General features: G+C 44.2%; 1 protein-coding gene across 2 annotated transcripts in view; it reads right to left on the bottom strand.

The window, feature by feature from the left end:
- Positions 1-15,292, bottom strand: part of EPHA6 (EPH receptor A6) — a 499,677-nt gene extending 484,385 nt beyond the window's left edge. For both annotated transcript variants that reach the window (XM_066619606.1, XM_066619607.1), the window contains exon 1: positions 15,190-15,292. In XM_066619606.1, coding sequence (XP_066475703.1) covers positions 15,190-15,292 — 103 coding nt within the window. The remainder of the gene's footprint in view (positions 1-15,189) is intronic.
- Between the last annotated feature and the right edge of the window lie 925 nt (positions 15,293-16,217).

The following is a 16,217-nucleotide window of genomic DNA, read 5'->3' as shown; positions in this document are numbered from 1 at the left end:
AGCAGCTTTCCTTGCTTGCAGGACTATTCCACACTTGATGACAAAAGTACCACCCTTTGAACTGCCAAGAGGAAGCAAGCCAACACAAGACTAATTACCTACCCAGCGCTCACTCTGGCATGCCCACCTTCTGATATGGCATGTCATGAATATGCAAGAAATATATTATAAAGGACAAGCAAGAGAAATAAAAACAATACATAAAAGGAGATAGAGCTCTCAAATTTGAAATTGGACATTGGGTGAAATTACCCTACAGAGTTAGAAAAGGTCATGCTAGATAGTGGCATCCCATACAGTACAAGGGATTCAGCTGTCCTTAAAATGGCAAGTAACGGACTTGCTAAGCAAGCAAGTCAGATGAAGAAGCTAGTTTCTCTTTTGGACTAGAAAACCTAGTGTCACTGATGATAAAAAAAGATAAGTCATGTTCTAGGACAGGGATCTGGCACATTTCCAAAGTCCTCCCGCACATGACCAGTGCTTTACTGGTCTTTAGGGGAGCCTCAACTAAGCATCTCCATTCGCTCCATTCCTCCTTGAGTCCAGCTGCTTCTGATCTCTGATGCGCCAGCAGACTTTGCACTCAGTTTTCTGGGCAGAAGCAGCTGGACACAAGGAGGAATGAAGGTGAATGGAGGCACTTTGTTGAGGTTCCCTCATGAAACGGTAAGCACCATCCATGCTGAGAAAGCCTTTGCAGGTGTGCAGTGGTCTCCACTTTGGAGCTGGTTGTTCTAGAAGCTACTTTGCCTTCCAACCCTTCAGATATTCACAGTTGGAGAACTGTAAGACAAAAGAGGCAGATCTGAAGAGTCTAGGACAGTGCTTCCCAAATTCCTGCAAGGAAGATGGGAGTATGGTAAGTTGTTGCAGCGGAGGAGGGAAGGGAGCAGTGCGATCCCCAGGACTACACTGCTGCTGGAGATGGGAGGGTTATTTTTTTATGCAGCCAGCACTGCAGTCTCAGGGAGTCCAGGGGGTCTGGGGAGCCTTCTGTAGAGCTCACCGTGCCTGCAAAAGCCTAAACAAAGCAAAAAAAATGGGAACTTCCAGTTTTAGCGACGAAACCAGAAGTACCCATATTCCCCATATTTTTTAATCTTTTGTCGGCACAGGGAGCCCTGAGGAGGTTTTCTGGGCCCCTCTGACCCCCCAGGACTACAGCGCTGACTGTAGGTAAGTAAAAAAAAAAACCCTCCTGTCTCCAGCAGCAGTGCGATCCTGGGAATCGCGCTGCTGCCGCCTTTCCCCCTCTCACCCCTTAAAGGGGCAGGAAAAAGTGCTTCCCTTGCTGGTGCGTCATGACCCACCAGTTTGGAAACCACTGGTCTATAATTTATCAACTGACTTTTCTAGTTTATTGTTGCATGTGCCACCCTCCATAAAAGTGTGAGACAGAGGCTTGTGTTAAACTAGGCCGCTTTATTGAAATAAGATAATGAACCTGCAGCAGGGGAAAAAACCTAAAGGCTCAACACCCCCACCCCCTGTGTGTGTGGGATAGTAAACGGGGGGCAATGGAAGAGACTATATAGTCCCCCAATCATATGGATGAGACTACCCTGACTGAGAGCTGTGATATCTCAAGACAGAGTGATCTGTCATACAGGGCCATACAGAGTACATACATACAGTGCCCAGTACTGAGCAATGAAAGTTGCTGTAAGACATGTTCATATCCAGCCACAGAATCACTCAACATATGCTTCAATAAGTTACAAAATGCTACTAATTAGAGCCCTCATCAGCAACTTTATGGGAATCGCTTTGCAGTGTGTACTACTCATTTTGGTTCAAAACTTTATCTCATAAAACAAGGCTTCAGTTTGAAAGAAGAATGTTATGAGGTACATTGAGAAAGCTGTCAGCGGGGCTAAAGTGTATGGCTCTCTCAGCTCCATCTCAGGTTACGGTATGAACTGAAGCAGGTGAAAGTTGTTCATCTCTCTCACACACACACGTTTATTTTGTCACATTTTTATACTGCCCTTCCTCCAAGAGCTCAGGGTGGTGTACAAAGCTGCTTCCCTCCTTTTGTCTTCACAACAACCCTGTGAGGTAGGTGAGGTTGAGAGAAAGTGACTGGCTCAAGGTCACCCAGGAAGCTTCGTGACTGAGGGGGGATTCAAACCGGGATCTTCCAGGTCTAAGTCCACCTCCCAAACCACTACATCACTCTGGCTTTCGCTGGCACATACACACACACATTTTAAATATAAGACTGGCTGAGATGACTGATATGCCTAAATCTTCCCACTCAAGGTGTGAGATGTCCCTTGACTATATAGGGTGTCTTGGCCTGCGAGCTCCTGACCTGAAGAGAACCACAGTTCCTTCAACATCTGTATGCAGGGAGAATATGGTCGGCGTAGTTTCTCCTGCTACAGTGTTACAGAGGCCCCATGGGGGAGAAGACAGATGGAGCCCAAATGTGTCCAAGAGTTATTAAGGAATTGAAGAATGAAGTTGCAGATCTCTTGACTAAGGTATGCAAATGGAGACAGATGGAGCCCAAATGTGTCCAAGAGTTATTAAGGAATTGAAGAATGAAGTTGCAGATCTCTTGACTAAGGTATGCAACTTGTCCCTCAAAACGGCCATGGTGCCAGAAGATTGGAGGATAGCAAATGTCATGCCTATTTTTAAAAAGGGAAAGAGGGGGGACCCGGGAAACTATAGGCCGGTCAGCCTAACATCCATACCGGGTAAGATGGTGGAATGCCTCATCAAAGATAGGATCTCAAAACACATAGACGAACAGGCCTTGCTGAGGGAGAGTCAGCATGGCTTCTGTAAGGGTAAGTCTTGCCTCACGAACCTTATAGAATTCTTTGAAAAGGTCAACAGGCATGTGGATGTGGGAGAACCCGTGGACATTATATATCTGGACTTTCAGAAGGCATTTGACACAGTCCCTCACCAAAGGCTACTGAAAAAACTCCACAGTCAGGGAATTAGAGGACAGGTCCTCTCATGGATTGAGAACTGGTTGGAGGCCAGGAAGCAGAGAGTGGGTGTCAATGGGCAATTTTCACAATGGAGAGAGGTGAAAAGCGGTGTGCCCCAAGGATCTGTCCTGGGACTGGTGTTTTTCGACCTCTTCATAAATGACCTGGAGACAGGGTTGAGCAGTGAAGTGGCTAAGTTTGCAGACGACACCAAACTTTTCCGAGTGGTGAAGACCAGAAGTGATTGTGAAGAGCTCCAGAAGGATCTCTCCAGACTGGCAGAATGGGCAGCAAAATGGCAGATGTGCTTCAATGTCAGTAAGTGTAAAGTTATGCACATTGGGGCAAAAAATCAAAACTTTAGATATAGGCTGATGGGTTCTGAGCTGTCTGTGACAGATCAGGCGAGAGATCTTGGGGTGGTGGTGGACAGGTCGATGAAAGTATCGACCCAATGTGTGGCAGCAGTGAAGAAGGCCAATTCTATGCTTGGGATCATTAGGAAGGGTATTGAGAACAAAATGGCTAGTATTATAATGCCGTTGTACAAATCTATGGTAAGGCCACACCTGGAGTATTGTGTCCAGTTCTGGTCTCCGCATCTCAAAAAAGACATAGTGGAAATGGAAAAGGTGCAAAAGAGAGCGACTAAGATGATTACGGGGCTGGGGCACCCTCCTTATGAGGAAAGGCTACGGCGTTTGGGCCTCTTCAGCCTAGAAAAGAGATGCCTGAGGGGGGACATGATTGAGACATACAAAATTATGCAGGGGATGGACAGAGTGGATAGGGAGATGCTCTTTACACTCTCACATAATACCAGAACCAGGGGACATCCACTAAAATTGAGTGTTGGGCGGGTTAGGACAGACAAAAGAAAATATTTATTTATTCAGCGTGTGGTCGGTCCTTGCCACAGGATGTGGTGCTGGCGTCTAGCCTAGATGCCTTTAAAAGGGGATTGGACAAGTTTCTGGAGGAAAAATCCATTATGGGGTACAAGCCATGATGTGTATGCGCAACCTCCTGATTTTAGAAATGGGTTATGTCAGAATGCAGATGCAAGGGAGGGCACCAGGATGAGGTCTCTTGTTATCTGGTGTGCTCCCTGGGGCATTTGGTGGGCCGCTGTGAGATACAGGAAGCTGGACTAGATGGGCCTATGGCCTGATCCAGTGGGGCTGTTCTTATGTTCTTATGTTCTTATGTCCAAAACAGCAACACTGTCAAGTTTCTCCTTTCATGCATATGTTAAAGGAACAAGACATACCTTAGGACTGGGAGCTGATAACTCTAACGGTATCTGTTTGCCACCTATACCCCTTAATGGTGTAGAGGGGCTATTCCTAAAATGTAAGACAGGATAAATGTGAGATTCTTCATTCTAAAGAAGAATAATGAGGACAATTTTATACCAATACATTATGCCTTTAGTGTTTTTAATGTGCAGCACTCCATGATCAAGTCTTAACATCTCTCACATAAATTCCAGTGCTCATAAAAAAAAAGTTCCTCTCAATTTATACATGCAGGTCAGCACTCTATCTTTAAAAAACAAACAAACATCTAAATGCTCCAAATGGAGCACTATATTTTTAAAATTTGGCTTATAATGAAAAAAAACCCAATACAATTATTTTACAGAGAAAAGTAATACAATAGAATTAATATGCCAAAAACAATATAAAAAACTCCCAGGTTTATACAAATGTTCTGAAACGAAAATGATCAAGAGCAATTTCTAAAGGGAAACATTCAAATATGCAGAGAGACCATCTGAAAAGAAAAAAAAAATGCAAGCCATTTTAAAACTAGGAGTAGGTCATTTAGGGATCATGTGGAGAATGTGATGGTTTCTAACTGGCACCAAAAACCAGTTAGATTTGGAAATGAGAAGAGAAGACAAAGCCAAAGAAGAACAAGTGCAATGCTATCTGCCTTCCCTATGAAAGGAAGAATATTTTTTTTGCCCTGTTTAACTGATTTCCTGAATTGCTAAAATGAGGGGGGTTGTGTAGAGAGTGCATCTTTAATGTGAAGCCCTTTTGATTCAACCCTCGAATAGTAACAGTGCTGTGCCTGGACATAACAGCCTTTTACTAGCTCAGATTATTTGGTCCATTTAACTCAGCAGTTCTCCAGGTTTCAGATAGGTGTCTCTACCATTCCCAGTCCTACCTGGTGATGTGAGGGATGAAACCTGGGACTTCTTGCATGTGTAAAGTATGTGTTCTACTATGAGCTATGGAAATGGTCCATACCACGGAATCGTGATAATTTTTCAAATATGTTCTTAGTCTTGGCGGCAGTGAAGCAGTTCTACTTGATGGGGTTGTTGTGAGAACTAGAGAAGCAAAGGAATCATGTACAACACCCTAGCTCCTTGGAGGAAGGGCGGTATAAAAATGTGACAGATAAATAAATAACCAAAATGATACGTTTGTAAATAGTTGAAAATGAAAGAAAACTTTCCTGATGAGATTTGACAATCAGTTTTTGATGGTCTTGGAATTTGTCACTACAGTCTTGTACTCTAATTCCCTGTAGATGGCTATGCACTAACTCAAATGTTAGTGTTAAATGAATACATGGTGGTGGTGATGGTGGTAATAGTAGTAATAGTAAGGGCAGGAGATCTGATTGCAGCCCCTGTATCCTAATAATAATATGTAGCATTTATTCATGTATTTATTTATTCCATTTTTATCCTGCCTTCCTCCCCAATGGACACCTAAGGAGGCTTACAATAATGTTAAAATACATACAATATAAAAACTAAGTAATACAAAACAGAACATGGCCTTAGGAGCTGTGGGACCCAATTGGAAACATTTTTGTGGGCCCCCCTCTAATTTTGCAGGGGCCCTTCTACTAATTTTTTGTTGTTGTTGCTCTTAGCTTGAATGGAGCCAGGTGAAGACAAAAACATCTGTAACTTCTGTGCAGGTGGATAGAACTCCTGTACTTTTGATGGTGTCAGAATAGGTGCCTGATAGGTCAGCTTGAGGAAGGGAGGAGTGCGCACCCAGTCCGCAGTGCTCCCCAACTCTCGCCCATCATTGTCCTGTCCGCAGCAGGCCACTCCAGAGCTAGACGAGGAGAGGATGGCAACAGAAACTGCAAGGGGGAGGGAAAGAGCAAGAAGTGAATACTGCCACCTGCATGGCCCCAGTTTTAGGCCAATTGGAAGGAGCAGTGGGTGGGAGCTGCTTCTGAAGTGACCCAATTTCAAGCCAATTGGAAACAGCACTTGGTGTAAGGGTAGCATGAGGCCCCCACAATGTGCAGGGCCCAACTGAGTCATCTTAATCTTCTTCACATGCAGATTACCGTCCACTTCTCTAGCCACAGAAACCAGGACTAACATGTGCCCTGCCTCGTGGGGGGCAGGCCCATGGTTCTCATGGCAGCCATTCACTGTCTCATGGCAACCCTGTTCACTGGGACAGGCCCATGGTTCTCATGGCAGCCATGCAATCTTAAACACTATCTACTCCTGAGGTATGAACAGTGAAGTCCCCCAATACCAATAGTTGGGAGATCAATCCAGGCTGAGATCAATCTAGTCAGCTCAGTTACAGGGCAGCAAAACTGAAATCCCAATCCTGCCAATCCCAATCCCAATCCCAATCCTCCAATGTGACATACAGAAACATGAACCTAGTGGATTGCTTGACAGGGCACCTGGTAAGGGAGAGGAATTCCTGATAGTCCGTTGCACCCACCCCTAAATTCCCATTTCTGCAGTCACAGCTGCTGCACTATTCTGAGTCCCAGAAAATCCACTCCTCCCATCTCATCCAACCAGGTCTCCATAATATTTGCAAGTGAAGCATTCTCACCCAGGATTAAATTCCAGTTGAGGCAGATTTTATTATTCATTGACCTGGCATGCATGAACAGTACCTTCAAAAGTAGGGTGTTACTACCAAGACCATGGGCCATCAGAGAGCTGAGAAAAGGGCTGGAAAGAGGGACAATTTGTCTATGAAAGACCCTCCTTTCCCTGGCATGGCCCACCTGACCCCCACGGTTATATTTTCCATGTCTTGCTATTACATTGATAATAGCATCCTTCCCCTCCCCTGAGCTAATTAGTGAAGATAAGTACATTCTCACCTACAATGCTGCAACACATAACACAGCCACCCAGATTTTATCCTATCATATATACCTAGCCTGTCATCAGATCTGCCCCAACAGAGCGCACAATGAAGGAAAAAGAGAGGAAAAGAGCTAAGATCACTAGTCTGAAAAACTTGACCCTTAAACACAATGGGTCTGGGCTGTCAGCCCTCACCCCACCTCCTCCATGTCTAGTCTGGTCCTGGCATGGTCTCTCTCTCACACACACACACACCACCCACTTTCCTCTCTCTCACAAATTCATACGCCACACTCACCCTCACCCTCACACATACACCCCTCAGGCTCACATGCCCTCACTGTCCCCCTCTCACAAAGATTCAAACTTCCACACTCTCCCTCATCCTTTCTCACAGAGATTCAGGCTCATAAACCTTCCCTTCCCTCCCCTCCATGAAGATTCAGGATCCATTTACCCCCTCTATACATTTATACGAGCTTCCAAAAGTTCAAAGTTTTATATACATTATCTTGTAATGTTATTATTGCCACACATTACAGATATGAGGGAAGCTGAGGCTAAGAATGTGACTTGCCTGCAAACCTGAGATGAGTTCAAGGTAGGGGTGATATTTGAACTAAGGACTTTCTGATTCATAGCTCACAGCCCAATCCTCTCCTCAGCTGGCCTATATCATACAGCGGTGCAGTGTGGCCTCCACTGCATGCTGTGGCTATCAGGAGACCACGCTGCTGTAGAGATGTAAGTAAAACAATTTTTTACTTACTAACTCTGCCACACTATGGTCCACAATGGATCTACTTGGACACATGCCAGCCATTTGGCCCAAGTCTGAGTAGGCCCAAGGGGATGTGCGGAGGCTTGAAAGGGAGCATTGGATATGCCACCACTGCCACCAATATCCACCCTCTGCCCTCCCCCAGCATGGCCCCAGCTGGCCCCAATCCCTATCATGATCCTCTCCCTATCAGCACAGTTCTCTCCTTCTGCACCCATGGTCCACCCCTGCTACCAACTTACCAGCACCAATGGTGGGTGGCACATGCATGTGGTTGCCAGCAATTTGTACTGCTGGCCCTGTTCTGCATGCCATTGCTGCAGCTGAGGTGTCAGCAGCCCAGGTCTTGTGTTGATAGAATGTGAGTTCATCACTGGAAGGCTGAAATAGGATTGGGCCAGTAGTCTCTTACACGACAGCAGCTCTCTAGGATGGAATGTCCTTATTTACAGCCAATCCTATCCTTCCCTTGTGTCTAGGGCTACAGCAGTGCCAAAATGCTGATCGCTGTATTCTGTGAGGCCAGGGATGCATCGCCAGGTCTCCTCAGGGTAAGGAACAAATGTTCCCTTAAACCATGTAACAACCAGATGGCCCTCATGGGTCTTCTTGAACCTGTATCCGCTATTGAGCGGGCACAGAACCGAGGAGACCCATGTTGGGTTTCCTTGCCTGGGAGGGGATCTCTGCCCCCCTCCCAGGGCTGTTCTTCCCCTCCTCTCCCTTCCCCTCCCCCACCCCAGCCTAGTTCTGCCCTCTTCCCACACTCCCCCCACCCTGAAAAGCCCTGCCACTGGCCAGCAGCTGTACTCACCTCCAGAAACTCTCAGTGTCTCTGGGCACTGAGGCTGACTGGCACTGGGCTCAGTGCTGGCAGTGCATTGTTAGTGCAGGTGCAAAAGTGCCTTATGGGACATTCGCTACAGACCGGGTCAGCGGTGCTAGGGGTGCACCAGTACCACAGCCCATAGGTTTGGGCCTTTAGTCAAGATCCTAACCCCACTGCATTGACCGCAGCACCTATCATGTGGTTGGATAATCTATTGTTAGCATTTTTAGTACACATTCATGCCTTTCTTCTTCATATGTTCAGAACTGAACAAAACTCTTTACTCCATTCAGAAACAAATCATGCAACTTCTATAGTTAGCAAATGTGTTTAGTTGGTTCTCATTTGCCTTTTCTGGTTCTTGGATTTGGAATATTTCTGTATAAAATTTGAGCCCTTTGCTCAGTTTGGAGAGGAAAAATAAGGTCCTGTAACGAATTTGGCAGGCAAATAAGAAGCTACAACAAACCTATTGTTTTTAATATTGTGTTTTTAAACTAACCCAGTCAATGACTTGGCTATTGGTTGAATACTAATGACAGAGCACTTTGAAGTGGGGGGGGGGGGAAGATGGCTATTTCCAAGCAGAGCTCACACAGCCAGGAGGCCTTGAGTTGATTTTTGATGCAGTTCCTGTACACAGTTCTGTGAGCAATTAGATAGGCTGTCCACAGATCTTTTCAATAGTGGAAACCAGTCCTTACCTCGGTCACAATTTATTTTTGAAGTTACCACTCAATTAAGATGAATGGAGAAGTTCACTCCTTTGTCAATACTATTGTTTCAGTCTGCCTTGCCACAGATGGAACAAGGCACCATCCATTGATTTACAAGGGAGGGAAAGCCATTGAAGAGCACAGACAAAATCTGAAGAACTAAAGCTTCCATTCGACTGGAAGAGCACAGAATCAAAGAGCGGTCAACTCAGGAATAAAAATGTTTAAAAACAGATAAATAAACAAGCACACAAATCTGACTATGGATTTCAAAAGCCCATTAGAATTCCATTGCAATGGTGCTCTGGGGGAGGGGGGAGGGGAATGAATGCTGTGTTTTTCAGGTGCCTGAACACTCCTATAAAGTGGCCCCTCCTCTTCAGAGCTCTTTGTGGCTGCAAAGCAAAGCAAAGCAGAGGTGTCTCCTCTGCTTTGCTTATACAGCCGTGAGTGGCTCTAAAGGCAAGGGAAGGGTCCACTTTACACAGGTGTTCAGGTACCTGAGAAACTTAAATTTTTGCCTTCCCTGGGGGATGCCACTGTGCTTTTGCCATATTCTTCGAATTATATTTTTGGAGGAGGAGAAAGAATTTTGCCTGAGAGAGTGTGGTTTATTCACATTGCATGGGTGTACAGTTTATGCAGCACCTATACGCATCATCATCAGTAGTAGTAGTAGTCAATAATGTCATTATTAAGTTAGGGATGTCAGTGTGCCTTTGAAATCAACAAGACTTAACCTTATGCTCCCATACAACTTTACTTGAAAATAATGCCCATTGATTCCAGCAGGACAAAGTGCAGGATGTAATGCATTCCTTTCTCTGGATGGCACCCAGTATTTTTACTTCTCTTGAGATCATTCCTGTGCAGCTTTTATTTTGTCTCTAAATTAAATCATTACTGTTGATACTTTGGAACAGGGGGAAAAAGTCAGCTCCTCAAAGCCAAGCCAAGCTGAAGCTTTCATCACAGCTATAAGAGCAGGTTGCAAAAAAAAAAAAAAAAAGATTCAGCCCTTTGCTCATTGTCTTGAAAATTAATTTGTGAAATTAATGTCCTGAAATGTTATTGTGAGATGATTTCATTTTCACTCTCTGTGGAAGAAACAAATACTAAAAGCTTGGGTTTCTTTCTTTTGATCAATTAAAAATAATTAATTGGTACTTATCCAGGCACATTTGTGCAATCAATGGCTCTGCCTTTGCAATTTTCCTTGCTAAACTGTCCCACCTCAGAGCTAAGCATACCTGCTTACTTTTTATCTTCTTCAGTTGGACACAGTCCCATTAAAGCACAGTTTCTCTGGCAAATATTTAAAATGGATGCTGGGTTTTTTCCTGAGATATTTTGCAAATTTCTTACTAGTGATCAATATTTAGAAGGCTTCTTAAAGAAGTGTAAAAGGAGAGATAATTATAAAAATATGCAAAATATCTCATTACATATTTTATTGCTGCCTGAAATGCATTCTTATTCTTATTTTATTACTACTACAGCAAAGTAAAAGGTATTTTATATAGTAATATAAGCCCCCAAAAGGACAGACCTGTTCTTTCAACCATGCAGTCCTCAAATTATCAGTATTAAATCCACTGAAACCACCTCCTTTGGATTCACACACTGAAAACCCAATCCTATGCTTGTCTACTCAGAAGCAAGCCCCAGTAGAGTCAATGAAGCTTACTTCCTAGTAAGTGTGGATAGGATTGTAGTTGAAGGAATGTAGTTGAAGAGTGGTAGAAGGAGAGATTCCCCCCCCCACACACACACTCAACCTCTAAGTGTAGTTGCATAACAATCTGTATCAGTGATTGTGAATACAAAATCAGGAGGTGATTGGGAGAATATGTTTTGTACTCTTCATAGAAAGATTGCATGTCATGTCCTAGAATAAATCTATACCTGCACATTTGTGGGGTGTACATTAACATCTGAATGTAGAATTATGTCTTTAATTTCTTTCTGGGTGGTGGTAGAACTTGTTTTACAACAAAATCTTATACGTGTCTATTCAGAAGTAAGCATCATTGTGAATGACTTAAAACAAAATTCACAGAATCTTCTACACTTTAGTAAAATGCTCTGGAAGGAATTGCTGGAGTTATATAGCATTTTCAAAAATCTATTAACTGAGCAGAATAAAAGAAAAATGTTCTAAGGAATGAAGGTTGACATTTTATTTTAATCAGCCATCATTTCAGAGTAAGTATATGGAGTCTGATCCATGTTTATGGAAAAACAAGCCTCCCTCCAGAATTAAACATGATGTAGTATTGCAGCCTTTAAGTACAATCCTAGGCATGTCTACTCAGAAGTAAGTTCTACTGAGCTCAGCTGGACTCACTGCTAGATAAGTGTGTACAGCCTTAGACTGCACTCCTATACACACTTTCCTGTGAGTAAGTCTCATTGAATGCAATGGAACTTACTTCTGAGTAGACATGCCTAGGATTGTGCTATCATATCTCCATAGTATACTATAATTATAAGATTTTCTTCTTCTAAACACTGCTGGTTTAACATTACCACTAGATACATCAATTGTTGGGTAAATATGACACCAAAATAGAATTTTGTGGTAGTTCATCCTCCCCATAATACATGTAGCTATCATCAGAAGAAAAGAATATCTTTAACAATTAATAAAAGAGAAGTCATACTTTGATTATGTTTAAATGTATCAGCAGTTAACTGACAGGTCTTTAGGTCAAATGTCAATTCAGCTATGAACTATCTAGGTTCATAGAGAGTTGGCCTTAGGCAACCCAATATTGGCCTTAGGCAAGCCAATATCTCTCACTGGCAGACCCTCTCTTGCTTGATAATATGGAAATTAACATGCTTGCTGGCATATATTACAGGTTTCATGCATGAAATATTAAGGTCTTGGTCTTATGGTATCAGAGTAACTTGGTCACTATTTCCCTTTAACTTTGCCCTACAGAGTTTTTCAGGTTAACCCAGACAGTAAATCCATGAGATGGGACAACAGTATGATGACTGACTAAACATAACCCTATTTTGGTAGTGGTTGTTGCTGGTGCAGGGAGTAAGTGTATCATCAGCCTGTCCTATAATTTCCACTACAGATATATTATGGAACAAAATGGGATGAAGAAAAGAAACAAATTACATTTAGGAATGTTTTTAATTCTAGCACAATACTGGACAGCACACAATATATGATTTTCATCATCATTTTGAATTTTGGGTTACCTCCTTCCATTTTTTGAACCAATGATGTGTAGATGGTGCACTGAACACAGAAGGAACTCAAGCTTTGCCTGAAAGTCTTACAGATGTTAGTTAGTTTGGTGATCGGGCTTTAGGTCCTTAATCACTGTGCTTTTTTCATAAGGCTAAGTTAGTGACATGTTGGTGTCTAACCATGCCAGGGATGCCAGAGAACTAAAAAATAGCATGGTAAGTAAATCACAGCCAACTTGCATCATACAGCAATGATCACAGACTTAGCAGTAATCCTGTGAACACTTCCCTGTAAGTAAATCCTAGTGAACTCAGTGGGGCTTAGTTCTGAGTAGACATGCATAGGATTGCACTGTTAAGCTGCCATCCTAGACACACTTTCCTGGGAATAAAACCCAAAGAACACAATGGGACTTTTGAGTAGACATTCATAGTAGTGCACTGTAAGGCCCTTGTTTTTAAAAGCACATAAAAAAACTCTAAAGCATTTATGCATGTGTTTCAGATTTCAACATTTATGGGCTTGAATATTCACTATATGTATGTTATCCCATCAAAAGCCTTATGTTATTTGTTACCAATGGGTCAATCACTCCATGTTGGAGTGCAAGACCTGTAACACTAAACTCTTGGTGGCAAAACTGAAGAAGTTATCAGCAAAAGCCAAGCCTACTTAAAAATATTTTTTTTAAATAATTTGTTGTACTTCTGTACCTTTGTTTTCAATCCAGGACAACTTTGCTTGTACAATTACACATTTCTGGAAACCAACCCTTGAAAAAAAGGATATTTTACTTAAAATTTCAGACTTATTCTTTTTTTCATTCCACATTTCATGTGTCTTTGTTGCACTCTAAAAATTTGTTGCACAGATAAAAAATGAAGATTTCCCTTGTATACCCTTGCTTGATGAATCATATCTTTTTACCCACTGTCTTCTCTGTAAGGGTAGGATTCTGTACTTACAGAAATCAATCTGTTGACATTCTGTGGCTTTTCCTGTTCAGCATGAGTGACCACAGATCACTAAGTAGTAACAAGACAAGTTGCCATGAGTCTTCCAAAAGAAAGAAAAGGGGGATCCAGAATGGGTCAGATGATACCTTTTATCAAAACAATTTATAAGGGTAGTGCATCTCATGCTTTTGACTTCCTCAGAAATCTCCTGAAAAGAAGACAGACTTGAAAACTTTGCTATTGTACCCAACCAACATAACTGGTCCTATAAAAGCTTTCATCCGACCCATATTGGAAAACAAGAGAGCCAATATAATCCATTGGATACACTGCTTGGTTAGGCTCTAAGGTATTTGGGTTTAAACATCAGTGTAGTCATAAAGCCACTCACTCATTGAAAGTAAATCTCTTTGTCTCAGATTCTCATTTGTAAAGTGGGAAAAAACATGATAACCTGTATGCAAGAATGATGTGAAGATAAACCAGATAAAGGACGGTACAGCATTTTGCATAGTAATAATATTGTTTAACTAATGGTAATGAAGACAATAATAGTAAAAACCTCTGTTGCAAACATCTGGATGGTAATGTCCATATTTCTGTTTCATAACAGACACATTTGTCACCAAAAACAAAGTCCAGGATCCAAACAGTCCCATGTACACACCCAAATGCTTCTGTATATGTACTGGGGCTCACTTGGTTTTTTCCTGGCAACTGTACCTCATTGTAGTACACTCCTAGGGTCTCCTGACTTTATGAAGTCGTTTTTCTGAGCATATGGAAAGCTGAACCACCAAGAAGCCCCAGACTGGAGTGGGTGCTCTAGTGAAGTTCTGGAAGCCATGCCAATGGCTTTTGAACGTCCTGCAAAGACTACTACGTATTATTATTATTAAGTTTTTTGCTAGAGGGGCTGCCAGAGGGTCATTTTCTTGTTAGGGTGATGAGAAAGAAAAGAAAAGGAGAGTATAATGAGCAGAAGCCTAGATGAGGCTTTCATCCTACCATTCAGGTTGCACTACTGAAGCAAAATGCCTCTTGGTTGCATTACAAAAAAATGCATTACAAAATCCACCCACCTTCCCATGGTAAAGGCAAAAATGCCTTTGATCAGGAGGAACTATTGTAAACTCACAGTCTATTTTCAGGCTCTGCCAAACAGTTCTCACCTGAGGAAAACAAGGCGTGATATTTATATAAAATAAAAATGGAGCACCAAGTGCTTCTCAAGTTTCACCGAGGTTTCTAATCAGTTGCACAGCTTCCGATCACTCTTCAGCCATAGACTAATTGACCTGCCACTGTGGCCAGGGCCTGGGGAATCCTGCAATTACCACCTCATCTTGTCACCCTCTCTAGCTGAGCATTAGAATGCAAAAGCTTCCCCCCCTCCCATCAGTCACCTAAGTGGGGCAAGTCAATTGACACTCATAGATGAGAGGAAACAAGGCTTCCGCTAGCTGGTCAGAAGGAGCCAGTGATTCTTTCATGCCCATGAGGGTTGCTCTTTACCCAGCAGCCATCCTGCAGCCTCAGAATAGAGACAGCCTGAATTTTTTTTTTTTTTTTTGCACATTCAGAAATACTCCCCCAGACCCCATACTTTACCTCCCCTCCACCCAACAGCTTCTCTTTACCTTGATTGCTGGAGATGTGACTGCAGACCCCAGGGCAAACTGTCAGCAGAGGGAAGACCAGGCTAAATTTCCAAAGGAGGCGCCTCATTTCACAGCTCCCCATGGCTGGTACCTGAGCCCCTTGTCCTGGCCCCGGGGAAAGGGGCGGGGGCTTCACGTTCTTGTCCTCCTCCAGGCTAAGAGGCAATGCCTGGAGCCCAGAGAGAGAGGGAGGGTCCAGGTTCCCAGGTAGTGCCAAAGCTGGAGAAATCTCATCCACAGTGTGTGTGCGGGGGGGGGGGGAGACGGGGGGCAAGCGTCCTGAGTAGACAAGTCTCCCCTTCCAGCAGTGGCAAGGGCCGAGGGGCACAGTTGAGTCTGGAGAGCAGAAGCTGGCTTGGAAGGCAGCAGGCAAACTTTCCCTGGCTCAGGTGCAGTGTGTGTGTGTGTGTGTGTGTGTGTGTGTTGGGGGGGAGGGGCTGCCCAGGCTGTTGGCGCCCACCTGGCGGTCTTGCTCCCTTCTGGCGGTCTTCTTCAGCCTCTCAGCAGCAGCCTGCTCTCTGGCCAAACCCCCCACAACCGCAGCAGCCTCCCCGGGATCAGCATCGCCAGCGGTGCCCTGGTAGCTTGCCCGACCCCACTACTGCCCATCGGCAACCAGAATTTCCGCCCTTGGTGGGAAGGTCTCTCTCCGCCCGGCCGCGGCTGGAAGCTCCTGAAATGCTGGACAGCTCCCCCGCGTCTCCGGCGGAGCCGTCAAGGAAACTTGCCAAGCAGGGCTTCCCCGCCGCCGCCGCCGCCTCCACGGACTCCCCTCGGCTGGGACGGGGGGTCCCTGCTGACGCCCAGCAGTGGCGCCCCGGACTCAGTTGGGCTGCTCTTCCTCGCGCCCACCGTCATGTCCCGGGCTGTCCCATCGGCTCGCCTCTGCGGGCTGGACCTCTCTCCCTTGGAGCCCGGCAGGATGCTGTTACCTGACGTCCGGGGAGGCAGGAGGGCTGCTGCCGAGGCTCTCCGGGCAGGCATACATCGCAGGCGGCGGTAGCCAC

Source organism: Tiliqua scincoides, chromosome 3, assembly GCF_035046505.1.
Source record: "Tiliqua scincoides isolate rTilSci1 chromosome 3, rTilSci1.hap2, whole genome shotgun sequence".
Classification (NCBI taxonomy): Eukaryota; Metazoa; Chordata; class Lepidosauria; order Squamata; family Scincidae; genus Tiliqua; species Tiliqua scincoides.
This window is presented reverse-complemented; position numbering and strand designations above follow the sequence as displayed.